Source organism: Pantherophis guttatus, chromosome 3, assembly GCF_059756535.1.
Source record: "Pantherophis guttatus breed Tessera chromosome 3, ASM5975653v1, whole genome shotgun sequence".
NCBI lineage: Eukaryota > Metazoa > Chordata > Lepidosauria > Squamata > Colubridae > Pantherophis > Pantherophis guttatus.
In genome coordinates this window covers 145,296,378-145,313,753 of record NC_142065.1, presented here as the reverse complement: position 1 = coordinate 145,313,753, position 17,376 = coordinate 145,296,378, and the positions used below count along the sequence as shown (strand labels likewise).

The following is a 17,376-nucleotide window of genomic DNA, read 5'->3' as shown; positions in this document are numbered from 1 at the left end:
GGGGAAACCGGGCGAAGAGCGGAAGGTATTTGCAGTTCCACCCCAAATCTTGCTGGGTGTTTATTTGTTAAACCTTTAGAATCGCTCCTTCTTCTTCCCTTCTCCGCAGCTTCGCCCGGTTGTGTTTTTAACTGTTGGAATTCCGTTTCTGTAGAAGGAATTGGCGCGTTTCTATCCCGAGAAATAGGCGTTGCTGTCTCCCTTTCCTACCTTTGGGCTGGGAGAGATGCGCTTGCGTGTCGACCCATCCTCGAAAGGAAGGGGTTCGTTTGTCCCTTTATCTTTATTTGCCCGCAAGGTATCCTCCCGATGTAAGGATTTTGGAAAGGCTCAAACACGAGGCGCACAAAAATGCAAGGAAATTAGGCAGCGGGGGGAGGATGGATGACTTGATTTGTTCAATGCGCGTGCGCTACGATTTCTATCGATTACTATCTTTATATTTGGTATTATTCTACTTCCAGCCGTTATGGACGTATTGAATAATAAACTTTCCCTGCTGCGCATTTGTTTTGTTTTGTGTTTTGTTACCCACCTGGGTAAAAACGGTTTGTTCTAGCCTCGTAAATAAAATGGTTGTCCGGAGAGCTGCTTTCCGAAAACAAAAACAAAAGAGGGGGCTTTGGTTTGGGGCCTTGCACCAGGATGCTTGGAACGAATCCCGAATGACTGACCTTTCCAGGGAAACAAAGGTTATTTAAAAAGCAAAGGTAGGAAAGAGAAGAAGAGGGGACTGCGGATGTGAAAACACGCAGCGGAGCAACGGGAAGGCTAATATCTATATACATCCACCTCCCTTTCCCCCAGCTTCCAGGGTTTTAACACCTCCATAAAAATAATAATAATAATAATAAGAGGAGGATCGAATCCCGCATTGGGGCACGCGGGGGTTTGCAACGGTGACCGAGGCTTTGTTGGTTTCTTCTTTTGCCGTGCAAATTGGCTGCGCGTTCATCACGCAGGAAAAGGCCCTTTTCTGACAGCTGCTAGTGAAATCCCTGGTGAGATCCTTCTAAAAAAAAAAAAAGTGTCCTTTTTTCAGGCGCGACTGAATTTGGAACCTCCAGGGATGTAGCCCCCTTTCTATCTAGGCGACAGCAAGGTCGACCGAGCCAGCTGAACAGGTGGGAATAGAAAGGTTAGGGTACTTAGCCTCTCTCTCCCAATGTCCACCGCTGCCCCTTTGCATTCGTCTGTAGGTGAGAAGCTGGGGAGAAGACACAAAGACTCCAGAGGCTTTGGGAAGGAGCGCTTTGCCCAGGCCTCAGGGAGGGAGGAAAGGAAGGAAGGAAGGAAGGAAGGAAGGAAGGAAGGAAGGAAGGAGGGAGGGAGGGAGGGAGGGAGGGAGGGAGGGAGGGAGGGAGCCTGGGTTTATTCTTGGACTGGTCTCTTGTGTATGTTACTGGTTAGTTGGTTCGATATGGCAGCCAACGCCTGCAGTCTAGCAGTGTTTTGAGATGCGGGGGAGTGAGTTAAAAAAAAAGAGGGAGGTGGTTACTAAATTGAGCTAACGATATAATCCGGCGGGGATGAGAGAAGTTCTACCAGCGCTGAGTTTTGATGTAACGAGGGTATATTTTACTCACCCACTTTAAATACATGCACGCACCAGCACGCACCGCATTCCCAAAGGATTAGTACGAACATCTCTAGGGTGGAAAAATCCCCCTCTCCCGATTGCAAATCCCCGTTCTTCGCCTGCCTTCCCGGGGCTGGAAGGGGCTTTCAGATTGCTGCAGAAGGCTGAAACATACGGACGTGAATAGCTTAATGGTTTGCTCAGAATCGAGCCAGGCGATCACTTAAAACCAAGAAGTCACTAATTCCCTTTCATTTGCTGCAGGATTGATAGGGATAAATTGCCCGTATACATTCACCTGCTCTCAAAAAAAAGCCCAGAAAAATTGAGCTGGATTGATGTTTGTGCGTGCATATTTTTCAGCAACGTAACCAAGTGACCAACATACAGCAACAATGACCAAACTACCTCTCATTCACATATGCACACCCCACCGGGAGAGACTTATTTTACCACCGGTGCATTTCAGTTCCATTGAGATCAAATAAGACTCTGCCATCAAGTTCCATGGGTTGAAGATAATATGCTGTTTCCAATCTAGTCCTCGCCAGACATATAGGACTCCTACCATTGTGGCTGAGCATGAGTGGTGTAGTCAAACAGATCTGAAGAATATCAGGTGGGAAGGACTACCCTAATCTTTGAGGGAGGGATCTTGCATGCTAACAATATCATGCCAGGGAATGAGAGCTTGACTTTGATACGGGTTGCACCCAAAAGGACGCCACATTATCACCTTCTCAGAAAAGGATGCCCTTGTTTCAGGTTCCCTGAAGATCTTGCAATGAGACTATAGGCTCCTTGTGAGAGGCAGAAGATGAATAGCAGGGAATCAGCATCAATGATATGTGTGGTGGATAGGGACAGCAGAACAGACAAGGTTGGATTGGTAGGGAAACTCCTCAAAGGCAACAAAGGCGAATGGTGTAGAGAATAAATGAGAGGGAGACCCCAGGGGATATTTTTGTCTCTACCTGAATGGGAGAATCAGGAAAGTGATGGAGGAGTGATCAGAAAACAAGGACTGAGCATGCATCCAATATGTCAGTCACTGTTTATATTCCTTTACACTTACAATCCATTTATAAGTATCATTTGCATAAGAGCACTTTGTATTACACTCACTACCTCACATTTGTAAACACATGGGAGGAGGGGTACATGTTTCTAACTACTAAACTCATGGAGCAACATGGAGGGGGGGCAGGCAGGATATTTGATTGCAGAAAGAAATGATAAAAGATAGGACTTCAACCTCTATCTACATTTGATGACTTCCAGATATGTTCATCATCCTCTATAGACAAATATACGGTATATACACTTTCTGGTTTTGAAATTATCTTAGGAATGTTCCTTCTATTCTGTAGATTACTGAAAAACTACTTAAGAGATGGTTTTAGCAACCTCAACAATGTGGCTGGCTTTAAAGTTCATTTCACCCATTTGTCTCTGTTCAGAAATCAATACAACATTTCAGAAGTTGATGTTTACTCATTTTAATGTAATATTATTCATAAAATAAAATAATTTTTAGAAACCCCTCTTCAAAATGATTCAAAACGGATTCTAAGATACATAACGGTTAAATAACCCAAAATAATTTCTACTGCTATTGTTGTTGCAACGATGGTTTTATGAATTAAGTTATTTCTGGGTCACTTAAGGAAGAGTTAAATGCAGAGTTTGATCTAGCTGTGCTTTAGACCCACTGTGTTTCGTTTCAAATGCAGCTTCTCCAATTTCATGTAAAAGAGTGGTGGTGGTTTTAGATGAAGAAAGCTATTAGGAGAGCAGATTCTGCTCCTATTGTAGCTTTGGTGCAGCTGTGTGAAGGTGAAAGGAAGGTGCACTTGATCCTGGCGCTTTCTGGAATCAAACTAGGGGTGGGTATAGCATGCTACTATCTTGTTGGGAGCTGTCCAGCTGATATGGTGCTGATCTGTTCTCCAGCATACCTGGTGCAAGCAGTCAAAGAAGCGAGCAAGTGCGATGCAGTCTTTAAGGGCTTCTCGGATTGCGTGGTCAAGATGGGCCAAAATATTGCCAACTATCCGCAAGACCTGGATGACAAGAAAAATCTCGAAACAATCTGCCGGTAGGTTCCATTATGCTTTTACAGTTGTTTTCTGTTTGTGTGTGTTTATCTATATGGTTACTCTAAAATGGTTATTGTAATTTTTAATATTTATATAATTACCTATATTTTTCTTTGAAAGTCATTTGCTATTGTAGTTAGGTATAAGCAAAAGAAAGTCAATTACTTGTAAAAAAAAAAACAATTATTTCATATGGGTTTATAAACTTAACCCTCAGGAGACAGGGTTTCTTGCCCATTCTTGCCCAACAAGAATAACCATAATAAGCAGACAAAACTGTTTGATGTAATCTTCATGCATCCTTGCCATTGTTTGAAACCACCCACCTACCCAAGCTAAGCACAGATCAATGGAAATAAAATCTGTCAGATTTCAGGGGAATTTATTTTCAAATAACATATGATTTTCTGGGCAGTTCACATCTTATTAAAGACAGTAGAAATATTTTAAAAATATTTTAATAGATTTACATTACAATGAACTGGGCCTCAAATTATCAGGGACTACTGCTGCAGTAATTCTTTTTTCTACACCATTTTTTCCTCGACATAAAAAAAAAAAAACCATAGCCAGCTGTATACTATTGATGGCCAGGTGCTTACTTCCACCAAAATGTGCATGCTTGAGACAAAGCGCTTAACAGCCCCTGGATTGGCTGACTATTTTCCTCAATAGGCTTTTCTGCCTACTACGTCCATAAGTTAATGCTATATATAAGTTTACCTCTTCCCAAATAATTTTTGGAATGGAGTAGGAAAGAATATTTACCCATAATTAGTGAAAGAATTAGTAATGCTTTAACGTGCTTTTTAAATACCAACCAATTTTTTGTTAAGCAACATAGCAATGTAATAGTAACATGTTCTATTCTATTTTTAGATCATTTTTCTGGGCAGGGTACTCTAATTTGACATATTAACCAGTATAGTTATGCTGACGTTTTCCTTCCATGATGGGGGTTACTATAATACAGAATATGGATTCAAATGCAGATCTTTCCTTCATCCCACGCTTCTTTCAAGACATCATAATGGCTAGCTATTTAAAAATGCAGCCATAAATTATTTTGTCTTATGGTGGTGTGTTATGATGCAATTCTGAAAAACCACAAGCCACTTTCAAGCTCTTTTATCTCTGATGAAGCTGCTAAGATGGTCAGTTTCCCTGAGGAAAAGGGAGAAACCACTTTTTGTGTCCCATTTAAATTCAGAAACTGACTTGTGGAGTAATGAGCAGAATTGTTGCTTGTGCTTTGCAGATTTCGAAGGTTGCAGTTCTAAAACTGGAAACAGGCTAGCTTGAAATAATCAGATTCAATCCTACATAAATATATTAAGCCAGTCCAATATTTAAATGGAAACTCAATATGCTGCCAGATCTCCCTCATGTGTTTGTGGAAGTCATCCCATCCAATTTCAACTGGACTTATTTCTGACACAGACTGTATTGACCTTGGAGCATACTGCAAATAATCGAATGGAATTTACTTCCAGCATTAAGACTTCAATCTTAAAAGAGATTTAATGGGAATTAAATACAACTGATTGGATTCATCGAGTCTTATCTCTGGGCATATTAGCCTACATGTATTGGGTCTTTTAAGGACTGTTGCTCAAGTCTCTATGGTTAGTGAGCTTCACATTAGTAATGAACATTGTTGTTCATTACTTGTACTTGTCTGGAAATAAATTACGTTGGGTGCACCGGAGCAATTTTCTAGAGAAAAGAGACTGGACAAACTGGGTGTTGACCGATTTTAGCGAGTTGTATCTGGAGAGAGGGAAAGGGGGAAAGACACCGTTTAACTTGAAGCAAGCTGGACTGTGGAATCGGCTGCCGAAAATCTTTCACACGCTTCCATGTGGCGCCCTGTTTACTTGGAAGCCAAGCCTTATTTCTACTACCACCGTATTCAGAAGCGTAAACAGAAAGGAAAAAAAAATCTTGCTCTGACTGGAAGGTGTGTCCAGTGGCACCGAAACGAGGAATCGAAATGGTCGAAGGTTCTCCTTTCCCAACCCCTGACCAAAAAGAAGAAAAAGAAAAGGCGCGGAAATGCACCTCCTTCCTTCGTTTTTCTGGCTTTTAAAGCTCCGTATTTTTTTAAGGCCTGGAGAGACACAAAAACGGCCTTGCTGAGGAGAAAGGCTGCGCACACACGAGGGAGGAGGAAAGGAAGAAATGCGAGGGAAGGAGGGAAGAAGAAGGCGGGCAAGACTGAGGAAGCCTTGCGGGAGGCCAAGCCCTCCCGCCTCTCCTAAGCACAACACACGAAGCAGACAGTGCGTCGACACGTGTACGCTTGACCCCCCCCCCCACATTGGAAAACTCCAATGGCGTTCCCTAGAGGGGAGAAATGTCTGCTTGGGATCGTGCAGAAATAACGACGGGAGAGCCACAAGCCACAAGCAAGGCAGGCCCGGGGGAGGCGGAGGAGGCGGGGGCGGAGCGGAAGCCTTGCCCTACATTCCGCAATTAGAACCAGGCGCATTCCGCCAGGCCGCCTCCCCCACCCCGCCTTTCCCTTCCTCTGATCTCTCTCTCTCTCTCTTTCTCTCGCGTGTCGAAAGAAGCTCCGGGAAGATTTAGTTTGCCTTCGGGAGACGCAATTACGGCAGAAAATACAACAGGAGAGACGCCCTTTCCGCCTTCTCCGGGCCTCATTATTTATTACAAACGGCAACCAAGCGCTGGACTCCACCAACAGTTCGGAGGGCTCGTAAATTACAAGGTGTGGCAGCCCCGCCACGAGCCTGTTACAAGCCACCAGAAGTCATGAGCAGTCGAGGCCACGTGTCTGTCGTGACAAGGGGCGAGCCTGGGGGGGGGGAGGGAGGGGGATAACGATTCCTATGGTTAACATAATGTAATTTTGCGATTTAATTATTATTATTTGGAAGGGAGGAGAGAGAGAACAAAATAGTCGTTTTACAGATACAACAATTGCATCCCGGACGGTGTGTGTGCTTTTTACTATTCATATTTTGTTGCTGTCACTGTTCTTACTGAATTCTTGGAATTGCTTACAAGTCTGGAACTGATTCATCGTTAGCCTGGGAGTTGCAAAATTGAATACCAGTCAATGGAAAGAGCTTCATAATGATGCACCAATGAGCTCTGAAGAGCTCAAATGTTTAAAGATCAGGAAAGCATTCTGCATGTGCTCAAGGACGCAATTGCAGTATTGTTAACGTAATACCAGGCTGGTCCTTTCATTAGAGCCAAGTGTCCCAAAGGTGATTTTTCACAAGCAACTTTTTTTCTCTGAAGATGTTTCACTTCTCATCCATAAGAAGCTTCTTCAGCTCTGACAGGATAGTGGGGAAGGGAAGGATTTATATTCCTTGCAGACAGCTGGTCATTTGCATCCTTTTAGAGGATCATTGAAGCACTTGGAGGTTTATCTGTGTCCTCAGGATCACATGAGTAATAGGAATGGATTTCCAGAGAAAAATGGCAGACTACAGGAACCAGGAGCACTGCTCAGCTGATCCTGAGGACACAGATAAACCTCCAAGTGCTTCAACAACCCTCTAAAACAGGAGTGTCATACTCAAAGCCTGGGGGCCGAATCCAGCCCATGGGGTGCATAGATCTGGCCCGGGGCCATCCTGGAAACAGTGAAGGACCGGTTTGCAGTGCCTCTGCCAGCGAAAACAGAGCATGCAGCCCTCCCAACCTTCGTTTTCGCTGGCAGAGGGTTGCAGGAGTCTGTTGCAGCCAAAACAGAGCTTGGGAGTCCGTTTTCGCTGACAGAGCGCTCAGGCCATCACAGGCCTGACATGAGTGACGTTGAGCTGGCCACGCCCCCCAGCCCCTCCAAGGTCAAAAACAACCTTGATGCGACCCTCAATGAAATTGAGTTTGACACCCCTGCCCTAAAAGGATGCAAACGACCAGCTGTCTGCAAGGAATATAAATCTTTTCATTCCCCTCCATCCTGTCAGAGCTGAAGATGAGAAGTGAAACATCTTCAAAGAAAAAACAAGGAAGTCCAGTTGTGTCCTGAAAAAGCACCTTTGGGACAACGATGACCTGGATGACTGAGAATCTCTACAGACCATTAGAGTGAAGTGTTTACTTTAGGCAGTGGGCATGGGAAATGAGGGGAGGGAAAGTCATAAAAGGCTAAATAAGAGCCACCAGCTTTTTCCAGCATTGAGGTTTTAGTTGCCAATTCATTAGGATTCTCTTTACAAAATAGGGACAGGTTCAGACACACAAATAACTGAAGGTCATATCTAGCTTCCCAGACATCACTTTTAGACTTGAAAGCATATTTCAGGACTAATTCGTGGTCAACGCCAACTCCTGAACTGCATGCTTTGCAAAGTCTTCATTTTGCTTTTGTACACAAGAGACATTCTTCGGTTAAAACAGATGACATCTTTCACAACAAACATTCAGTGAAACATAAAATTTAATAGTCCTAAAAGAAATGCAACAGCCTGGTTAAATTCCCATCACCATGCATCATCGAGGGAACTAAAATGACAGTTTTCAGCAGCAGGCCAACTTCCACACCAAATTACAGGCAGAAAAGTACAACTTCCAGTCCCTGCAGCTGTTTCATTTGGCAGCTTCTTGATCCTAAAGACCCAACACTTGGAAGTAAATCTCTCTGGCTTAACAGTAGCTTCCAAGTAAGTGTATTTAGGCTCACTATTCAAATGACATGTTCCATTAAAAGGGAAGAAACTACCATAGTACAGCTGAATGAAGAAATAACCAGGAGAGGCAGAATAGGTAGCACCACTATAATACTTCAACACAGCTAAAGTGAGACTTTTGGGAAAGAAATGGTGAACTGAAGATGGCCCTGCTAAAAGTAGAGCCTAGAACTATAGTGGAATAAAGAATCAGCAATTAAACTGGCTCTTTGTAATTCCCCTCTGAACAAGGGCTTCAGATTGCCCAAGAGCACTCCATACAGTTATTTCTGCATTATAGTGGTGTTTAGCAGGCTTAAAGCTCTGGGTGATGAGGGGATAACTTTTTTTTTTTTTGCTTGATCTGTGGTGAGCTCACTCAAAAGGACACTGGCTTCACATACTTTTCTAATCATTTTCAGAAATTGCTTGTTAACTACTTTTCAGCTTTTAGGAATCTTTGGAGAGAGATGTTTTACAGCATCCGGTGAATTTTCTTAAATCCTTAGCAAAAGAAGTTTGAAATACAAGTTTAAAGATGTTTAAAAACATTTTTTGGAATAAACGGCAAAAAACTGATTAGAACTTTGATTTTGGAAAGTTGTGAATGGACTAAGGGTCCAGATGGATTTAAAATAAGGTTTTGGAATGGATAATAATCCTTTTCATGGGGAAATGTTTTTGTTTTGAATTCTCTTTTTTTAAAAACGATAGGATGAGACTTTGAAGGTTGGACACTAGAAGGAACTAAACAAGAAGGAACTAAAAATTACATTTGAAGGAGAAGAACTTAAATTTGACTTACTGATATAGACTGGAGCAAAGTATTCTAACATGGGGCATATCAAAGGACATTTGTGAACAATGGATCCAGAAATTATTTTTAAAAGTATCTGCTTCTATAAACTGTGTTCGAAAGATGTTATGGAAGAGAATCAAGTTATTCTGAGCAAGATTGATCTGAAAGTGGATTTAAAAATGAGAGACAAGAATGAAAATATGCAACACTGGACATACAAATGAAACTGGATGTCTTAATTAAAAGGGATATACAGATAAAAAACCCCAAAAGATTGACCTGGAAAACTTTTCTATATTGGATTTACAAAAGAAGCTTGTTAAAGCTCTGAAGAATTTTGTGAGAAGGAATAAAGAAGTTCTAGGTCTAGGACTTTAGTTGAAGGAACTAAAGATTGCTAAAGGTAAAAAAAGGAATAGACAGTTGGTTTATTTGATCAAGGTTAAAATAGGTATGTTATTTCTGATAACTCTTAATGGATTTTTGTTGATCCGGACTGAATGAGCTGTAAGAACTTGTTTACAGATAAGCAATGGAATGTCTTCTTGAGATCATGCCTTGTATTTTAAAAGGTGATAAGCTATTAAAATTGATTATACTTGTGGTAAAAGGAGAAGTCATTTATTTCTTTTCTTTTTCTTTACTATATTCTTTTTTCCTTTTCTATTTTTTCTCTAATGCACTTTGGGTTTTTTTATTTTATTTTACTTTGTATTGGTTTTTATTTCTTTAATTGCAATTCTTAATAAAATTACTATTGAAAAAGAAACAGCTGCGGTGAACAATTAGATAATGCCAATCATTTCTCACAATTGCCTTTGGTGACCAAGGTACATGGCTTTGTTTAGCCTTGCCTGGATTCTTATAAATATGTCTAAGTGAGCTTTACAATATAGTTCTCACCAGAAGATAAATAATATTATATATTAAATATCAGAATGTTTCCAGTAGCAGCTGGACAACTAAACTGAAAGTTTAGGACAGTCTATAATTACTCTTATCTTATTATGGAAGTACCACCTGAATGGCTTTATCTGATTCAGTGTCATTCCACCTCACTTAATTTTGTTTTAATATGCCCTTATAATTTTGTTGTGTGAACTGCTTTAGAATGGCACTGTTTTTCAGTTTAGAAGACATTCCTTGTTATTCATATGCATCCTTTAAAGGATTGCATATACAGGCAGTCCTCGATTTATGACCACAATTGAGCCCGACATTTCTGTTGCTAAGTGAGTTTTGCCCCATTTTACAAACGTTCTTGCCACAGTTGTTAACTGAATCAGTGCAGTTGTTAAATTGGTAGCCCAGTTGTTAAGTGAATCTGACTTCCCCATTGTCTCTGCCTGTCAGAAGGTCGTAAAAGGGGATCACATGACCCCAGGGCATGCAACCGGCATAGGTATGAACCAGCTGCCAAGCATCTGGATTTTGGTCACATGACCATGGGGATACTGTGAAGGTCGCAACTGTGAGAAACGGACATAAGTCACTTTTTTCAGTGCCATTGTAACTTTGAACGGTCACTAAAGGAACTGTTGTAAGTCGAGGACTACCTGTATTTGTATCACTTTTCCCTTGAACGAGTTTGAGAGAGCTGTTGGTTTGAGGTGGGGAAAGTCTATTTTTGGGACCATTTTTATCTGTATATTTTTTTTCCCATCTGCTGCACTCCTTTCATTTTTCCCAGGTGGTTTTTTTTTTTTTTTAACAAGGAATTGTTTTAGGAATCTGGTGCATTTTTTTAAAAATTTGATTTATATGCCGCCCTTCTCCGGAGACTCAGGGCGGCTTACAATGCGTTAAGCAATAGCCTTCATACTTTTATATATTTATACAAAGTCAGCTTATTGCCCCCACAAACTGGGTCCTCATTTTATCTACCTTAGAAAGGATGGAAGGCTGAGTCAACCTTGAGCCTGGTGAGATTCGAATTTACAGTAATTGCAGTAATTTGATGCAATCTGCATCATTAACAGATTTTTTTTTAAGGTGCTACCCTTTAATTAAGCAAATTTCTACTTTCAAGCTTTAATTACAGATAGTCCTCAACTTACAACCATTCACTTAGTGGTAGTGAGTGTTCGAAGTTACAACAGCATTGAAAAAATGACTTATTGACCTTTTGTCACATTTAATGACCATTGCAGGATCCCCATGGTCACGTGATCAAAATTAAGAGGTATGGCAACTGGCATGTATTTATGATGGTTGCAATGTCCCAGGGTCATGCCTTTTGCGACCTTCTTACAAGCGAAGTCAATGGGGAAGCCAGAGTTACTTAACAACTGTGATACTAACTGAACAACTGCCATGATTCACTTAACAACTGTGGCAAGAAAGGTCATAAAATGGGGTAACACTCACTAAACAACAGTCTTGCTTAGCAATTCAAATTTTGGGTTCAATTCAATTGTGGTCGTAAATTGAGGATTACCTGTATATTCCAAGGTGCCATTAACTGCCTTTCCTCTTGAAAAATGTACTTTAAATTTTATAGATTCTCTTTAGAATCCTTGGCTGCATTTATTTATAATTTTATTATATTTCTAATCTAATTGATAGTAATTTTCTGGACAGATTAAAAAACTAAATCAATAAAGGCTTAACCAATAGAAAGCAGCAATAAAACAGCATTATGAAAGGCATGAGCCTACATTATGTAGGCATGTCAAATTATAAATTGAACCATCAAAGCAGGGGCATCCAACCTTGGTGATTTTAAGACTCGTGGACTTCAACTCCCAGAATTCCCCACCCAGCTGAAGTCCACAAATCTTAAATTTGCCAAGACTGGACACTCTTGCCACAAAATCAAAAATATGTGGAAAGCTAATTAAATTTTTGAACCAGAGTTCAACTCTAAGCACTTGTTCTCAGAATCAAGTGGTAGCATTAAAATCTGTAGAGCAGTAAGAGCAGTAAATTATTATCTCTTCAATTATTTACCCTCTTTCCTTTTAAGAAAAGTTAGATGGTTCCTAAATCTTGCTTTTGTTTCACAATGGCTGGGTTTGCATACCTTTTCCCATTGTTTTCTTAAGTATACTCAATAGGCAAAATATTCTTGGTTTGTCCAACCGACTGATCCCTAAATTACCACATAGATACAGGTGGAGTTTGGGCAGCACCCACCCTAAAATGTGGCTCACTCATTTGTGGTTTCATGTATCATGGAAATCAATCAGATAAAACATTTTGAAGCAATTTAATCTGAAATGTAGTGCCTATAATAAGGAAGTGACTTTCATGTTTGAATGGGGGTTTGAACCTGATCTCTGCAACTTTCCAGCACCCTAACCATTACCTGGCACTCGAGGTAATATAATTAAGACATCCTTTGTGTCAGGTTCATGAGGGTCCCTGTCACTAGTTCCATTAACTAAGAGTATCAAAGACATTGTATTAAAAAATGTACAGTATTTCTCTTAAAGCTGAGTTGTCTCAACTCTTCCCCACTCCACTCACATTTTTCATTACTGCTCAGGGGGAAAATATTATTACAACATAAGCTGCACATTTCTAAGCACTTCCAATTTTGTTTTAATTTAGCAGTGAGGGAAAAAAAAGGTTGGGCCATGTGCCAAGTTATTTTCTATCACTGTATGCAGTCACAACTTGGCAACCTAGGATGCGTTCATACATGGCCTCCCGGGATGAGTCAAAAGAGGCAAGATAGCTAATGGGACTTGTGGCTTTTAACTGTTTCGGGATGGTTCCTCCAAGGCATTCCCCACGACTTCCTACAAATCTATTCAGCAGTGCCTTATATCAGAACATCATTTTCTAAGCCAATATCTTTACTGAATCCACATAAACGTATCTCTTTGGAAATGGAGTGGTAGCAGCTAGCTGACTTGATCTGAACTAGAAAGTTGGAAGTTTTTTGGGGGGCGGAAACCAGTTGACATCTAAGGTAGTCTTATCAACTATTGGATTCCAACCAAATTATCACACTCATCATATCAAGGTTTGTTTTTGGCAGAGTGTGGTGAGCTAATCTAGTCACTTTTGTGTATTAACTAAAGTGTTCACATTATATATGACTGCAGACTAGAATTTAGTGGAACAGATGATCCATTGCTTGACACAGTGTTGGTGTTCATATAACATGTAAGCCAACATGTGGGCTTAGGGCAGCTTGCATGCATTCAAGTATTATAATTTATTAAATAAACTATGGTTATAACAAACCATGGTTAAGTACAGTAAATGAATTCAGTCAGCAATATACACTTTTGTGCATTCCTAATAGGGCTGCCAATCATTTAAGTAAATTAAGTTTGGGGTTGGGTTGCAGATGAGGGAAGAAATCCAGGTTCAATTCCAGCTTCAGCTACTAGAAGGGTGAACAATATTTCTTGTCATCCCTGACCATCATCTACACTTTTTGGGGAGGATGAGGGTTGCAATGGTATATTTGCAGGACATCAGCTTGGTCCATCCACTATACTGAATAATTACATCAAATAACTGTTTATAAAAAGCACAGGTTGCACTCTTTGGGTGCTTTTTTTTTTTGGCCAATCACCTTTACTCAACCTCTCCTAAGTCACAAAGCTGTTCTCTGAAAAATCAAAGGAGAGACTACTATTATGTTCACTCCCTTGAGCAACTAGAAGAAGTGCAACATATCTTTCTCTAACAAAATAAATGAACTGCTCATCAATTCTAGACTGGCCTATAATTTCTCTGAAGTAAGAAAGATTACGTTTTTCAATTATGCATAGATGCATCCCTAGCAGACATCTCAGAAGAGATATCCTTCCTGTATGCTAGTATAGGGGAAATTGGTTTTTTTTAAAAAACATACCTTTGCAACCTGTGATTTTTATAAACAGTTATTTGATGTAATTATTCAGTATAGTGGATAGGGCATCATGGACCAAGCTGATGTCTTGCAAATGTACCATTGCAACCCTCATCCTCCCCAAGGAGTGTAAATGATGGATAGGGATGACAAGAGATATTGTCCTATAGTCCTGCAGGCTCCAGGTTAGAAAAGAGTAACATCCAATGCTGGTAAAATTTCAGGAAAACAGTGAGACGAGTCCTCAGTCAGGAACAGCATTTTTCAACCTCAGCAACTCCCAAGATGTTTGGACTTCAATTCCCAGCAATAATTCAACTCCCAGTAATGCTGGCTAGGGAATTCTGGGAATTGAAGTCCTGGGGTTGCCAAGGCTGAAAAACACTGGTCTGGAGCATTGGCTAACTTCTGGAGTGAGAGTGGGGAATAGACATTGTACTGCAGTGAAAGAACCAAATAGAATTGCCAGGACAATGGCTTCTCTGCCAGACACACCAGTCCTGCCCTCTCTATTTGCCATTTCCTGCAAGGCAAAGTTGCCTTTTTCTGCTGAGGATGTCTCCTTTGATTTTTCAGAGAACATCCTTGTGACTTAGGAGGGTTGAGTAAGGGTGGCTGGCCAAAAAGAAAAGCACCCAATGAGCTTCTACTGTAGTAGCTGAACTTGGAATTGAACCTGGATTTCTTCCCTCATCTGCATCCCTACTCCAAACTATCAGCATTTACTGAAATGGTTGGCAGCCCTCTTAGGAGTGCACAAAAGTGTATATTGTTGGCTGAATTCATTTATGGCACAATACCATGGAGTGTATTTAATAAACTATACTTGAGTTCATACAAGCTGTGCTAAGCCAACATGTTGGTTTACAAGATACATGAACTGTCAAGCAATAGGTCATCTATTCCTATTAGCAATGCACAAAAGTGTTTATTGTTGATTGAATTCATTTATTGTACTATACCATGCTTTTGTTATAACCTCCATTTATTTAATAAACTATAATTCTTGTTGAATTATACAAGTCAACATGTTGGCTTACAAGATACATGAACCCAAACACTGTGTGAAGCAATGGGTCCCCTATTCCTACGAGGAATGCAGTGTATATTGTTGACCGGATTCATTTATTGTACTATACCATGGATTGTTATAACTTTAGCTTATTTAATAAACTATAATACTTGAATTTATACCTGTACAAACTGTGCTAAGCCAACCTGTTGGCTTACATGAACCCAGACACTGCCTCAAGCAATGGGTCATCTATTCCTATAGGGAATGCACGAAAGTGTAAATTGCTGACCGAATTCATTTATTGTAAGGGCAGATGGAAGAAGGCTTTGCCAGTATTTCCCACCAATTTCTCACTCTCTCTCTCTCTCTCTCTCTTGTCTTTCCCTCCTTCTCCAGATACTGGGATGACTTCCACTCCTGCACCCTCACAGCCCTCACGGATTGTCAGGAAGGGCTGACAGACGTCTGGGAAAAACTGAAAGAGAAATCCAAAAAGCTCGACTACGAAGGCAACCTATTTGTCCTCTGCGGCAAAACCAACCGAGCAGCCTCGTCCCTCCTAGCCTCTGCCTCCCCGGTGCTGTTGGTGGCTCTTTCCGCCGCGTTGGCGACTTGCATCTCCATGTAGAAGGCCCTTCACGTCGACAGCACGCGCGGATCCATCCACACGACACAGGATTCCCCCAGCCTTCCTTCAGCCCACCTCCTGGCCCCTCCGCCGCTGCTTCTCTCTTTCTCCAGGAAGTGGATTTACAGAGGAAACGTCTCTGCCCCTTGGCTTGGAGCGGAGGGGAGGTGGGGGAGCTTCCCCGCCCCTCCCCAAAGAAGTGGGGGTGGGGGACACGTTGTGAAGTCTCCGTGATGCTGATGATCCCAACATCCATCTTGGGGAAGGACTGGGGGGGAAAAGAGAGAGAAACGGAAGCCATCACGACCAGCCTGGTCTCTCGCTCGCTCCCTCTCTCGCTTTCTCTCTCTTTCTCTCTCTCTCTCTCCTCCTCTCATTTCTTTTGCGTTCAGATGATTTGCCAAATGGTCCCCATCGGTGAGCAAAGCAAACAGCCAAACTCGGACCTCAGCTTTAGTCCTCTCTTCAGAATTAAGGTCAACTCCAGCCCGCTTTTTCGTGTGTGTGCGTGTGTGGGTGTGTGTGGGTGCGTGTGCGTGTGCGCGCGCGCGTGGGTGCACCAAGAATCTCAGGAACGGCTTCCAGCCACCACCGATTACTAATAAAGAGTTAATAGGTAATAATAATAATAATAATAGTAACGATAGTAATAAAATAATACTACTAATAACACTACTCACGGCAACGAAAGAGGAGCTCGGTTCTTTCCTGCCCCCGCCCGCCCGCCTGCCTGGGGAAGGCAAAGCCTCTCCTGGGAAGGTTGAATTGAGCGAGGAAGCTGGAAGTAAAGGGGGGGGAGGGGAGCACGACCGGAAATGGAGCCACCTGAGCACGTGGGTTGAGCGGCTTTCTAAGGGGATGAACTCACCGACGTTTGATCTTCTCGCCTCGGAAACTCTTTGTCGTTTTACTGATTTGTTTTCGATATCCCCTTCCACCACCATTTCACTTCGAAGAACCGAGACTCCCTCCTCAATGGGTGGCGGGAGTGAGGGAGGAAGAAGGAAGAACGGGGGAGGGGAAATGGGGGGGGGAAACAAAATGGAAAAAACCAAAATGCGATTTATTTATTTTTAATAGCTTAAAAGAAGCGCCCCCGTGGAATGCTGCTAAGTGTTGCGGAAGGCTGAGCTTAAAGCCGTCAAAACATCCTTCAAGTCTTCACTGCCTTTTTCCGTTTAATTCTCTTCTCTCTCTCTCTCTCTCTCTCTTTTTTTTTTTAAGAGTTGTCCCTCTTGTTTTATAGGTGTTTCACCATTATTGGCTATCCAACAGATCACGGGGGTGGGGGTGGGTGGGAAGAAAGGTATATGTTAACGTTACAAAAATAATAACAAGCGAACACACAACCTAAAAGGTTCTGTGGGAGGGGTATATTAAGAGAATCTTGATTTTAAAAGAAAAAAAAATGTAATTTAAGAAAGTTTATTATAAAGTCAATGCAGCAAAAAATAAATAACATAAAAGATTTGCTACAAAGTATAGAAAAAGGTATAAAATAAAATTATTGTTTGAAATGAGGATGCAGTTTTATTTTCTGGGGAAAGAGGTTATATTCATGCCATATGCAACGCAGGTATCTCATCTTGAGTTATGGAAAAAAGCAAGTTTTAAGAAAACGAGTCATTTCGGAGGTTCAGCTAAAGGGCGCCTCATGAAATCGCCTGGGTTTTTTTTGGGGTGGGGGTGGGGGGGTGGAATGATGTCATCGATTTGGGAAAGCGGGAACCAATGGCACACGTCTGGAGTCAGTTCGATCACTTTTGGAAACCAGCGAACTCTGGAGAGCTTCACTGA

At 41.5% G+C, this 17,376-nt stretch overlaps 1 protein-coding gene across 1 annotated transcript in view; it reads left to right on the top strand.

Annotated features, from left to right (window-relative positions):
* The window catches only part of NRN1 (neuritin 1), a 19,033-nt gene extending 1,934 nt beyond the window's left edge, over nt 1-17,099 (top strand). Inside the window, exons 2-3 of the mRNA XM_034429096.3 lie at nt 3,533-3,677; nt 15,348-17,099. Of these exons, the coding sequence (XP_034284987.1) occupies nt 3,533-3,677; nt 15,348-15,579 (377 nt within the window). The 3' untranslated portion in view covers nt 15,580-17,099. The remainder of the gene's footprint in view (nt 1-3,532; nt 3,678-15,347) is intronic.
* The last annotated feature ends 277 nt before the right edge of the window (nt 17,100-17,376 follow it).